The following is a 12,889-nucleotide window of genomic DNA, read 5'->3' as shown; positions in this document are numbered from 1 at the left end:
TTCTAGTGGATGTAATGACAAAGATAAATTGTTAAATATTGGTTAGCCCTTCACAACGATGACGAATTTTTGTTTTACACTTCTTGGCATCAGTTCCATGCATCATGGGGCAAACTTTTTGAACTTTATTTTGTATATATATATATATATATATATATATATATATATATATATATATATATATATACTGTTGAGAATCGGGATTTGCCAGTTAAGTAGTGCTGGAGTATTCCCGACAATTCTTTAAGTTTTCTGCTACATGTCAGAGTTGCCAATTAGCTTGCTAATGTGAGTGGAGGTATTTTGTAAAGTTATGCATGAAATTTTATGATCTTTTTTCTTTACAACATTTTAATGTCTGTGTGTAAAATTATGCAATTAAATTCAAGGTTGTATGCTAAAGAATGTAGAGTGCTAGGTAATGTTAGAAAACTATGGCATGTTTTGGATGTCTCTGATTTGGCAACAGTTGTAGCTTGAGTAAACTAGAAGATTCGAGTATAATACAAGATTATATAAGGATGGAGGAGAGAATAGAGGAGTTTGAGTTTAGTTTGACTTGTGGCCTTGGAAAGTTAGTGTAGCTGTGTTGGCAGCGAGCATACCATGTAATTACTTGGTAAATAAAGACAATGAACGCGAGAAGCTTGTTTACATTCAACGCTTGTGCTGATCTGTTTTGTTGTACACTGAATGGCTGTCTCTAGGATGAACAACTCACTGGGCAACGTCCTTCCTATACTGAACTACTGCTGTTGGAGCCTGTGGTAGTGTGGAACATGGAAGTAACAGTTAGTGTCTGGAGTGAGAATTAAAAAGTGCTGCAGTGAGTCAACCCTTCAACATGGAGGCAGAAGGTGTACAGAGAAGGAGCCAGTCTAGGTAGGACGAAGTGTCATTTGCTGCACAATGTGAACAACTATGAACACAAACTGAAGGGCAGGAAGAACTCACTGAACAACTACAAGCAGAAAGTGAAGAACAGAAAGTGTTCAAGAAGGAATTCAGTGAACAACTACAAGCACATAGTGAACGTACAAGCACAACTGATGGACAGCAAGAACTCAGACAACAACTAGAAGCACAAAGCGAAGAACTGAAGGAGCAGTATGAATGGCTTCCACAGGCACTACAGGAGCAACAGAAGTAGTTACAACTGAGGATGCAGGGACAGCTAGACGCTTTCCTGGAGGAAATAAAGGAAGAAAAACAACAGTTGAAGGAGGAAGTATATGCTGAGCTACATCGGCAAAAGTGTGAGATGAGCAGTAACATGATTGAGTGCAGACAGCATCTAGATGACTAGTTAAAGCTAATAAGCAAGAGAATTGAGGCTGTAGAGAAATCTTGCACTGGTGAGCCTGAGATTAGTTCACATAGAGCACATGAAAGAAATGGACAGTGTATGGTGTATCTTGATGAATCCCAAGCATCTAAAGGGCTGAATAATTAGAATGTAGGAATTTGGTGCTCTGGACGTAATTATGATGCCCCAGTTTTTAGGCCGCAGACCAGTGAAGTACATGGCTTTAATGGGGGTCCAATTAAAAGAAACCTCAGGAATTTGATGGCAAAGTATCTGGGGAAGCTTACCATTAGCAGTTTGAGTTAACTTGCTGATCAGAATGATTGGGATGAAGGGCAGAGAGCTATGTATCTTTCTACTAGCCTTAAGGGTGCCGCAGTGGAGATTCTGGACCAGATCTCAGTAAAAGTGAGGAACAGTTATCAGTCTTTGGTAGAAGTACCGACGCCCAGATATGGGACCATGTACCAGACTGGGGTTTACAGAGCCAGATTCCGGAGCTCTGTACAGACTCGAGGTGAATCCCTGCAGCAGCTTGCTCATGACCTGGAGAAGAACATTAAGTAGGGAAAGGCCCCAGGAATTGATGGAGTGTGTGGTGAAATGCTTAGGTATGGGGGTGAGATTGGTGTGGAGTGGATATGGAAGTGTGTAGATTGGCTTGGGAAGAGGGAAGGGTTCCAGAGGACTGGAAATCAGGTATAATTGTTCCTTCAAACAAAGGAAAAAGGGAGAGAGAATTATGTGGTAACCATAGGGGTATTTGCCTTCTTAGTGTGACTGGTAAAACATATGGTAGAATACTCATTGATAGGGTTAGGCATATGACAGAGGAGCTAGGTGGATTAGAACAAGGGGGATTTAGGAAGGGAAAAGGGTGTGTAGATCAGATATTTGTTCTAAGATGTTTAGTGGAGAGGTATCTAGAGAAGGGACGGAAAGTGTATGCTGCCTTCATGGACTTGGAGAAAGCTTATGACAGAATAGATAGGCAAGGTATGTGGAAGGTATTAAGAATATATGGAGTGGAGAGGAAATTGTTGAGTGCTGTGAAGAGTATATACGAGGGAGCTAGGGGTACGGTGCGAGTGGATGGTGAGCTGAGTGAGTTCTTTGATCTCAATGTGGGACTGAAACAGGGTTGTGTGATGTCTCCATGGCTGTTTAATATATACATGGATGGGGTTGTAAAGGAGGTGCAAGGTGGGGGAGTGGATATGGGGGTGGCTCTAATGAATGAGGGTGAGATTTGGAAGCTTCCGGTGTTGCTGTTTGCTGATGATACAGTATTGTTGAGTGAAGATGAATGGGAGTTGCAAGGTTTGGTGAATGAATTTGGGACAGTGTGTAGGAGGAGGAATCTGAAAGTTAATGTAAACAAAAGTAAAGTTATGGTGTTTGAGAGGAATGAAGTCACAGAGTGTGCAGTGAGGTTGGATGGTGAGGATATGGAGAATGTGAGTGCATTCAAGTACTTGGGTAGTGTGATGAGTAAGGATGGAACTTTGGGGGATGAAGTGCGTGAAAGGGTACAGCAGGGAAGGAAGGTTGTTGGTACACTGAAAGTAGTGATGAGAAATAGGGAGATGAGTATGGAAGTTAAGAAGTCACTGCATGATAGTATTGTGATTCCTACCCTGACGTATAGAAGCGAGGCGTGGACCTTGCAAGAGGGGAACAAGTCAAGAGTGAGAGCAGTGGAAATGAGTTACTTGAGAGGAGCATGTGGAGTGACGTGGAGGGACAGGTTGACGAATGAAGAAGTGAAGGAACGTTGTGAGGTGAATGTGGATGTGGTTGAGAAGATTAGGAGAAATACACTGAGGTGGTTTGGACATGTGGAGAGAATGAAGAATGAAAGACTGACTAAGAGGGTGTATGTAGGTGAGGTGGAGGGAGGGGGAAGGAGGGGTAGACCAAGGATGAAGTGGAGGGATGGAGTTGAGAGGTATATTAGGGAGGGGGGGGTGAGTTGGGGGGAGGGTAGTCAAATGGTGGGTGACAGAGCGACTTGGAGGCGTTTTGTCTGCTGCCACCCTTTGCAGGATTAGGACATCGGGCTATAGATAGATAGTCTTCGACAGTCCCTCCACCAGTCTTACTTTTGTCCTCGTTTCTCTCTGCTTTGCATTTCTACTTAACTAATTACTCCTCTCTCTCTCTCTCTCTCTCTCTCTCTCTCTCTCTCTCTCTCTCTCTCTCTCTCTCTCTCTCTCTCTCTCTCTATCACACACACACACACATACAGAGGCGGCCATGAAGTATAGACGGCAGCCAAGTGAAGCCTTGTGAAACTTTGCTCATAACCTGACACAAGGGGCAACTCCAGGCGGTGGTGGGGTGGACTGGGTAGCTAAAGGGAGGTTTGCTGTGCTGGTGTTGGGTGTGGGTGGTGGGACATAGTGTGAGGTGTGTTGCGTTGTGATGTGATGTGGTGTGGTATTGTAGTGTGTACCATGGTGTGCTGGGTTGTGATGCTGTGTGTTATAGTGTGCTGTGGTGGGGCTGTGTATGGAGTGCTTTGTGACCTTTTTGTTTGGCAGTGTATGATGTGCTGTCTTGTGTTGTCGTGTGGCAATTTGTGATGTGGTGATGTAGTGTGTGTCATGCTTTGATGTGATATTGTAGAGTGTTGTGTGTTGTGATATGATGTAGTGTGTGTGCATTTATAGCGTGGTATTGTGTGGCATGTTGGGCTGTAGTGCGGTTTATGGGTTCTATGTTGTAATGTAGTGCGATAAGCTGTGATGTGGCTATGTGTCGAGTGTTGGAGTGTGGAGTATTGTGGTTATGTGTGCTAATCTGATTTGATGTGGTAGAGTGTTTAGCTGTGTTGTGATTTGATGTGGTACCGTGTGTGATGTTGTGAGGTGGTGTGTTGTGTGTTGTTTTGTGATGCAGCACTGGAGTGTGAAATTTGTTGCTACTGTGTGGTGTTGTGCCATAATTTGATAGTGTGAGGTGTGCTTTTTTGAGGTGTAGTATATTAGTGTGTGGTGTGTTGTGCCAAGATGGCAGTGTGTGTTGTGGTTATGTATTGTAGTATGGTATAATGTAGTAGTGTGTGATGTACTGTGTCTTGGTGTGGTGGGCTGTGATGAGAGTGTGTACGGTGCGGTGTGGTGTGATGTCGTGTGGAGCGGTACTATGTGTTCTCTCACCTCCCTTCAGCTTTTTCCGTCTGTCTTCCGTCTCACTCCCTCACTACGTTTTTCTTATTTTTCTCCTTCACCTACTACTCTCACTCTACCCTATATTTTCCACGCCACTCTTCTTGTTTCACTCATCTTCTCCCGTGTCCCTCCTCTGCCTCACTCTGCCTCAAAACTTTGTAAGGCTGCTCTTCATCAATACAGAGGGTAAGAAGAGGTGGTGGGGCGTGGTGATGGATGAAGGGAAGCCAGAGGTAGGATGATGGGCTCTGGAGAAAATTACCTCCTTTTCACAGAGTACGTCACCTGTATTTTATACTTGCGGGTGCCAGCATATTTTATTAAGATTGGGACTGAGCAAGTCGATAAAAAGATTATTCCAATATCTGCATCCTGAAACGTCTATCCATAGCTAAATTTTGTCATCAGCAGAGAGAAAAAATAAAGCATAAATGACGCTCCCTGACACAAACGACAAACGATGGACTGTTCATGTATTCCTTGGTAGAAGAAAACAGCATATTTTGTTAAGTTATATGCTACGACAATATCCTTCAGATCTTTCATCGCATAGCCCGTAGACGCCTTTTTCATTTTATTGTTTTTACCTCCTGATGATTTTATTGACATCAGAATATGCTTTTCGAACTGGAAGCGTCAGCCTCTTTACAGAAACGGCTCTCATTAGATTAAAAGAAAATAATGCATATGTGAAGCTAGAAAAGTGTGGCAGTACCTTGCATACTTTATGGTAAAACTGCAACATGTGACAAAAACTGACAGAAATAACCTACAATAAATAAATAAATAAATAAATAAATAAAAATTCAGTGTATCGAACATATGTAGGCGCAAATATATCATTCCAATAAGTGGACTTGAGGTGAAGTTGGCGTGTCTTCATTGAGGACTAAGAAAGTGTGAGGGAAACTACAGTATACACAAGGAGCCAAAAAAAAAAAAAAAAAAAAAAAAAAAAAATCCAAACCAAATGATAAAGTACATTTTAGAAATGCGAAAAGACGAACCTAAAAGTAAATGGATGAAAGAATGCAAGGTATATGTGAAGGCAGTTATAAATATTGATAAACGAAAAACAATTAAAGAGGAACTCAGAAACAAGATATTTATCAGTGAGGTGAACAGAGCTGGTAAAAAGAGATGGAAGAAAAACAGAGTTTGAAAATATATAGAACTTTGATGACTAGTCTAGGAAATGAGGAAGACACATATAAATCACCAGCTTCAGTGACCCTGTTTAAATGCATAACAAACAGTTTAAAGCTGAATAACAGAAATAGGCTTACAAATGAAGAAGGAAAAAAAAGATCTAGGTAATTTTAGAGTCGAGTGTGCAGACCACTTTCAACAAAGAAAGCGGTTGAAAGAATTATAACAACCAAAGAAAAGAAAGATGAGTTGATGGTAGACATTTTATTCAGTAAAGATGCCCTTGAACAAGTAAATGACACTCAACATAAAATGGTAGGTGGGGGGGTGCTTACCATCCACTCACTCAGTGTAGTGCTGCTTTGGGTGTCTGCCCTTTCCTTTCTTCCTTCCTTCCTTCTCTGTCTTTCTTTCCTTCATTTTTGTCTCTTCCTTCTGCCTACAGGTGACTTTACCCTCCCTTCTGTCTTTCTTTCCTTCATATTTTCATCTTCTCTCTGCCTACAGGTGACTTTACACACCCTTTTGTTTTTCATCTTCCTTCTGTCTGTGGGTGACTCAACACTGAGTGACAAGCCATATTGTTTCCTGTACCCCAGGAAACCATTTACCAAGCTGGATGGTAACCATATTACCAAATTATGCCGTCTGGTGCATTAGTGGATAATTAAGGTGCTCCAATTTGATTGAGCCTGTGTAGGTTTATATCTAAGGGGTGGTTGGGATTTATTGCTCATGTAATGCTACTCAGGGATGAGTGAGGAGCCCCAGGCTCCTATGCTTCTCATGGAGCAACATAGGATTGGATGATGGATGGATGGATGAAGATATAAAAGGCTACAAAACAACAAAAGCAGTCAAGCAATGATCAGGAACTAAGAAATAGAAGACAGGAACCCTGAGATAACAAGTACGAAGAAGGAAGGGCCGTTGACAAGGTTATACTTATGAAATTCATCGCATCGCATCGCTGGCAAAAATAAAATACTAGGAAACAGACATCCACACTGAAGCTGTGGAACGTGGCTGAGCGCGCCCGGTAATATTCACACCGTAATGCTGTTAGAGATCTCCCTAAATGGGGAGAGAGATTTCTTTTTACAATCCAGCCTGTACTACAGTAGCAACAAGAAATCTCCCCAAACGGTGAGGGATACTTTTTGTACACCCCAATATGTACTACAGTAGCATACAGAGATCTCCCCAAATGGTGAGGGACACATTTTTACAGCCTAAGTTGAACATTTCTTAACACTCTAATGTGAATATAGGCTGAAGGAAGTTGTCTGAGTGAGAAACGTTATCGTATTGAAGAAGTAAAAATCCCCCTCCTCATCTCTCTCTCTCTCTTTCTCTCTCTTCTCTTATATGGCAGTCTTTTATTGCAGATCCTGCTGTTTTAGCTATACGTCATCCCGCAAATTGTCTTACAAGTACAGTCAGAGATAAGTGTCCGTATAATATTCCGCTGAGAAAAGTAGAAATATTACCCGAAGTTCTGTCCCTACTTGTACACCTTAAAATTCTTCCACACGGTGTATTTTCGGTGTTCCTGAAAAGTCTGCTAAAAATTTTACCAGTGTTTTCTCTCTCTATTAGCAGTATTTTCTCCGCAGTTACCAATACTATCCTTTTATTACCCTGTAGATACCTTCCTATTTCAAGTACAGTACTCTCCCTTCTATTAACAGTGCATTGGCGTTTATTGCCAGTATCTCGCTTTATTACTGGATCTTTTCCTTCTATTCTCAGGATGTTCTCTTTTACACCACCAGTTTCTTTTAAAACGCTCTTTATATATTCCACTTACAGCCTTCATGTATCCATTTTCCAATTAAAGTCCTGCCACAGGTAACTTTCAACCAATTCTCAGGTCCGCTACGCACAATATCATCACCATCATTAACATCATCGTCCTCATCACTATCATCATGAACATCATTGTCATCATTTTAATTTATTTCAGCTATTACATGACATGAGATGATCCAATGATTATAACAGAGAAGCAGTATATACGAAAACAGTTTAGAGAGTGACTAGTAAAATGAACCACACATTTAATGACTAATTTTTATATTTCTGAATTTCTCTACTGACCAAGCAGTCGGTAGTCTGCTTTATAACTGTGAAACAATCATCATACCATGACTCTCGGATTAAAAGTAGGGTGTAATGCATATCATGAGCCTCAGTATAAATTTAGCAGTTTTTGTCCTTTGTTGATTTGAGTGCAGGCTCAGCTTTCTCATCTCCCTTATTCATAAAGTCACCTTCTTGTGATTTTACTCCTCCTCGTACATTTATATTCACTCAGACGCACACTTTTTATCACACTCTTCATTTTTTTTTGTTTTTTGTTTTTAGTGTGACCACTCCATCCTTGTACATTCTTCAGTTGCATGATCAACAAGTATTCTTATTCTACTTGATACACTAATGTCAAAGTTTCATATTTTTTCACCATGCAGTATGCTGCACATATTTTTAATATGTTCACATACATTCTTATTGCTCTCAGATTTGATTCTCATGCTGTTCTGGCCACATACCTATATGTTACAGTGCACCACAACTCCATGCGGTCCCCTTTCAGTCTGGTTACTCAGACTTCTGCTCTGGGTCGAGACATTCTTACCACCTGCCTCTGTGTTTCTTAAGTTTAGGCCATTCTACCCACCAGTTTCTTTACTCATTTTTTTTTTTTCAGTCATTTAACTATTCCATCTCTTTTTCTGCTCACCAGCTTAAACACAGCATCAGTCCCTTCCTAGTGAACACTGCTTCATTATTATTTACTTTTACTTTCAGACTTCACCTCTCAGAAACAAATGCAGATTTCTGATTGATTATACAAAAATTTTGTTTACTGCTACTAGACATCTCACACTTATAGGCATGCATCAATTCTGAAATATTCCACCCTTCACCCGCTTTCTCTCGTCTTCACGACTAAAACTTTCAAGCTTTTCATAACTTCACTTACTGGTAAATAGTTACTGACAAGAGCCTTGCGGCCATATTGGGCCGATCAGCACTTGTCTAAATTAGAACCATCTCTGAGCCACGCTTTGTTTTGGAGCAAGTGTTTTGGCAATGCACTTGCCAAAATTATAGCCGTGTCTGAAGAACTATACCACCACCACCACCACAGCTACAACCACCACCACCATCAACACAGCCACCACCATCATCACACCTACCATCGCCACCATCACCGTTACCACCACCACCATCACAGCTGAGCCTGACACCACCTCCACCATCACAGCTACCACCGCCACCATCACCACCACCACCACAGCTACCATCACGATCGTCATCACAGCTATCACCACCACCATTACAGCCACCACCACCATCATATTCTACTGAATAAAATCGTTTGTTCATATGATTACTTGGAGTGTAGATATACAACATCTGTCTGTCTGTCTGTCTGTCTGTCTGTCTGTCTCTCTCTCTCTCTCTCTCTCTCTCTCTCTTTCTCTGCAAAGACATATGGGACTTTACGGAAATGCCTCGCTGCCTCTTCGACGTGCACATATTGTAACACCAGTGGGGACAATTACTGTATTAGGAGGAGTAGACTGTAGCACCAGTCGAACAGGGCTGTACTCCCAAGGTGGATGGAAAGCTGATGACAGGGAGAGCTGGAGCTCCCATTTCATCAGCCCTCGGGACTAGTTCCCGACAGTACCCCTTTGCTGAACTTTTTCAGTGTCTCAGTAACACAGAGAGTAGGCCAGCATGCTCTCCAGTACAAGTTTCTCTAACTATCTACACCAAACTACATGCACAGTACACACTACACATCCTTTTCCAAAATTTAAAAAGGAAAACGGCTTCAGAAAATCAGGCCTCGGAGTCCCCCGGGGGGGGGGGAACATAAATTACCCCACCTTCAGCCCCTTTTCCGGTGACGACTCAGAGAGATGCCTGGAACCATTGTCATTTCAAAGAAAAAGGTGACTCTTGTGTATATATACGCAACGACTTATCTTGCTCTCGTGTTCTTGAACTCGATTCTTCTGAATTCTCTACATTCTGGCTTCGGCTTTTGTGTCATTCTCTGACTAGTTATATCTGTGCTGTTTACTTATCCCCTAATTCTACTGACTACCAAAAATTCTTTGACTATCTTAATTCTACGATGGAACACATTCTATCCATTTCTCCTTTCTCTGAAATCTCCATTTTGGGAGATTTCAATGTTCACCACCACCTTTGGCTCTCTTCTTCTTTCACTGATCCACCTGATGAGCAAGCCTACACCTTTTCTATCCTTAATGATCTAGAGCAGCTTGTACAGCACCCTATCCATATCCCTGGAGAGAGCACCATCATATTTGACTTCTTCCTTACAACTAATCCTTCTGCTTACACTGTTAACCCGCCCCGTCCCAGAGACGTGAATTCACGTCCTCACATGATGTGCACTCATATCTCGGAGACGTAAATTAACGCGGCAACATTGCAAGGACATTGCAAGGTCCCTAATTTGCACAATTTTCAATTTTCGCGAGTGACTTTTGGCACGTATACACGGGACACCTTCCTCTACAAGATGCCAGGCAGGGACAATGCCTTACCCAGCATGACCTCCTCCCCCCCCTTGCATGACCTTTTCTCAGCAATTCACCTGTTATCAGTGACCTGGCCAGTAAAGCCATGTCATGCCACGGTACGAAATTCAGGCCCAGAGTGATTCCCCAATCAATGACAATGTGGAGGACAAACATTAGAGGAAGAAACAGTCAGAAATGATGATCAGGTAATGTGGCAAAAAAAGGTCAGGAATGGTGATGAGTTAGTGAGTGAAACAATGCTTATAATGCCTATATTACTGTTTGAAAACCAATATACTCTCATACTACATATAAATTCGTACCAAATAAATATATAAATAAATACCGTTTATGAGTGGTGTAGAATAGTTATCCTCCCATAGAACTCGTTTTCTTTGCAGCCAGCCTGATAGAAAACCCTGTAAGGTTAGGGGTTACTACCTGGATCGAGTATTTTAAACCTCAGGTGAGCGATTTCTTTATGAATTTTCGATGTTTCTCACCAAAAGCGGATGTTTGAGCCCAAAAAAAAAGGTCCAAAAATGTCGGGACTGGGGCGTACCACTGCCCAGAAAACGTCGGGATGGGGCGGGTTAATCTTTTCTCTCTGTTGGGCTCCTCTGATCACAACATTATCGCCTTAACCTGTCCTATCACTCCAGTACGGCTTGTGGACCCTCCAAAGAAACGTCATCTGTTGCACTTTGGAGCTGCAGATTGGGAGGCCCTCAGGCAGTACATCTTTGATTTTCCTATTAGCATAAACTGCCTGTGAGAGGAGAGCGCAGATTTACAGTTCTGAGCAGAGTGCTGCCATATATCACAGCCAGGCTGGCCGGGACGTGGTAGGGGGGGAGGGGGGAAAAACGCGATACTTGGCAACAACGGAGGTCAGTAGTACAAAGGTCAAGGATGCTAATTGTAGCTAAAGGGTGGTGGTACTGATAGACAATACCAGCTGGAACATCCTTGCCCGCGTTTATTCAAAATTAACTCAAATCACAAACGCGACGATCTGCCGTTATGTCCTTTTTGGCGATCATCGCAGAAGCGACGATCCGCCTTTAAAGGGTTAAAGATGATCAGTCACTCGAATTGCGTTCCTAAGCACAAAAAAATGAGCCAAAAACTAAGTTTCTGGCGAAATCGCGTCAAATTTTGACGCATTGTAGTGAATACAATGCTTTCCAATGGTAAGGCATTGGCAACACTGAGCTGCCTCACGGGGCCCAGCACGTAGCGATAAACCTCAGTCTCTTCCAAGCAGCCAGGCGGTGAGGTTACGTTGGGTGTACTGTCCCTTTAAACTCCTACTAATTCTCCCCCTCCTGCCTGAGCCAAAGCCTCTATGGACTCAGTGTGATAATGCAATATTTGTGAGCATATTTGTATGTGATATTGTCAGTGGAACATAGATATATGTCACGAATAGGAATTGTGTCCATTATCAAGTGTTAGACTTAGAGACGATATGCGTGTTCACTGTTGCGGGGTTTCGCCTCTCGCCCTCCCCAAGGCCCTATGGCGTGATTACAAATACGTATATAATGAAGCCAACGCCTTAACTGTATTTTGTGTGAAAGATATTGTGGCTGGCTTGGTGAAATTATGGAACCATAGTGTGGAATGGGGGAGGCATTACTTACAGTTTTTATAGTCGGGAAGGAAGAATTAGAGGCGTTTAGGGACGGAATTATTGTGATTCTGATAGTGAAAATGCGTATGGAATTGTGTGAAATATACATCAATCATGCTGCGGGTGTTCATGAAGGAGAGTGGTGCGTGCCAATACAATAGAGTCGCAGCGAGTGTTCACAGAGAAATATTTCATGCATTGACTGACTTTGCTAAAACAAAGCGCAAGTGTCAGAGACAAGAAATTTACCACAGCCACATATACATACGTATGTCGTGCAGCGAATGTTCGTGGAGAAATGTATTGTGTGTCGCATGTGTTTTAGGCAAATGTATCACAAGGAGAGAAGAAAATAAGCCACAGCCACAGCCACACACACACACACACGCACACACACTCACCTACATCCACACCCACCCACACACACACACTCACCCACACACACACGCTTACCCACACACGCACACGCTCACACACTACAGAACTCATCTTCAAGCTACTGCCACCATCTCAACACCTCTGGAGGAAGTGATTTATCCGTATTTTGTTGATCTGTATATTGACCTATTTCTGTAGTTCAATATTTTTTACACAAATAAGTAATGTTTTTTACACACACACATATAAGATGGAAGAAAGTTCAGCTTCAGTATCAGAACTTAGCAAAAAGACTAGTGGCCATGTCGAGTTTCTGACAGCACTATCAAAAACCTTATGATATTTTACGGGTATACTTTGAGTAAAAAAAGAAAATAATAAAACATAACACGAGAAAATATGTAGCCATGAGTAAGCCAGAGAAAGAATGTTTTTTATCTTGCGTGTGGGTGAGGAGGAGTATTCTACGTTTGTCTTCCAATTACTCCAAAACTATTGGACGAATCGATTTTCCATAAGAACATGATAAAGAGCAGTAAATTCTACATATGTTCATTTTGCAGAATATAAGCCTCTAGGAGCATTTTCTGTTGGAAAAGTTGGGGAAACAGACTGTTTCGGTAAAGTCGAAAGCACTCGGAGAAGTAATCTCACTTTGCCGGCCAATTGCTCGAAAACT

At 42.0% G+C, this 12,889-nt stretch overlaps 1 protein-coding gene across 1 annotated transcript in view; it reads left to right on the top strand.

The window, feature by feature from the left end:
* The first annotated feature begins 1,768 nt into the window (after positions 1-1,768).
* The window catches only part of LOC145411250 (zwei Ig domain protein zig-8-like), a 75,016-nt gene continuing 63,895 nt past the window's right edge, over positions 1,769-12,889 (top strand). Inside the window, exons 1-2 of the mRNA XM_080281317.1 lie at positions 1,769-1,869; positions 8,150-8,277. Coding sequence (XP_080137443.1) covers positions 1,769-1,869; positions 8,150-8,277 — 229 coding nt within the window. The remainder of the gene's footprint in view (positions 1,870-8,149; positions 8,278-12,889) is intronic.

This window comes from Coenobita brevimanus, chromosome 88 (genome assembly GCF_032717465.1).
Source record: "Coenobita brevimanus isolate Jiangsu-jjx chromosome 88, ASM3271746v2, whole genome shotgun sequence".
NCBI classification, from domain to species: Eukaryota; Metazoa; Arthropoda; class Malacostraca; order Decapoda; family Coenobitidae; genus Coenobita; species Coenobita brevimanus.
The sequence above is the reverse complement of the archived record's forward strand: the minus strand, read 5'-3'. Positions and strand labels throughout refer to the sequence as shown.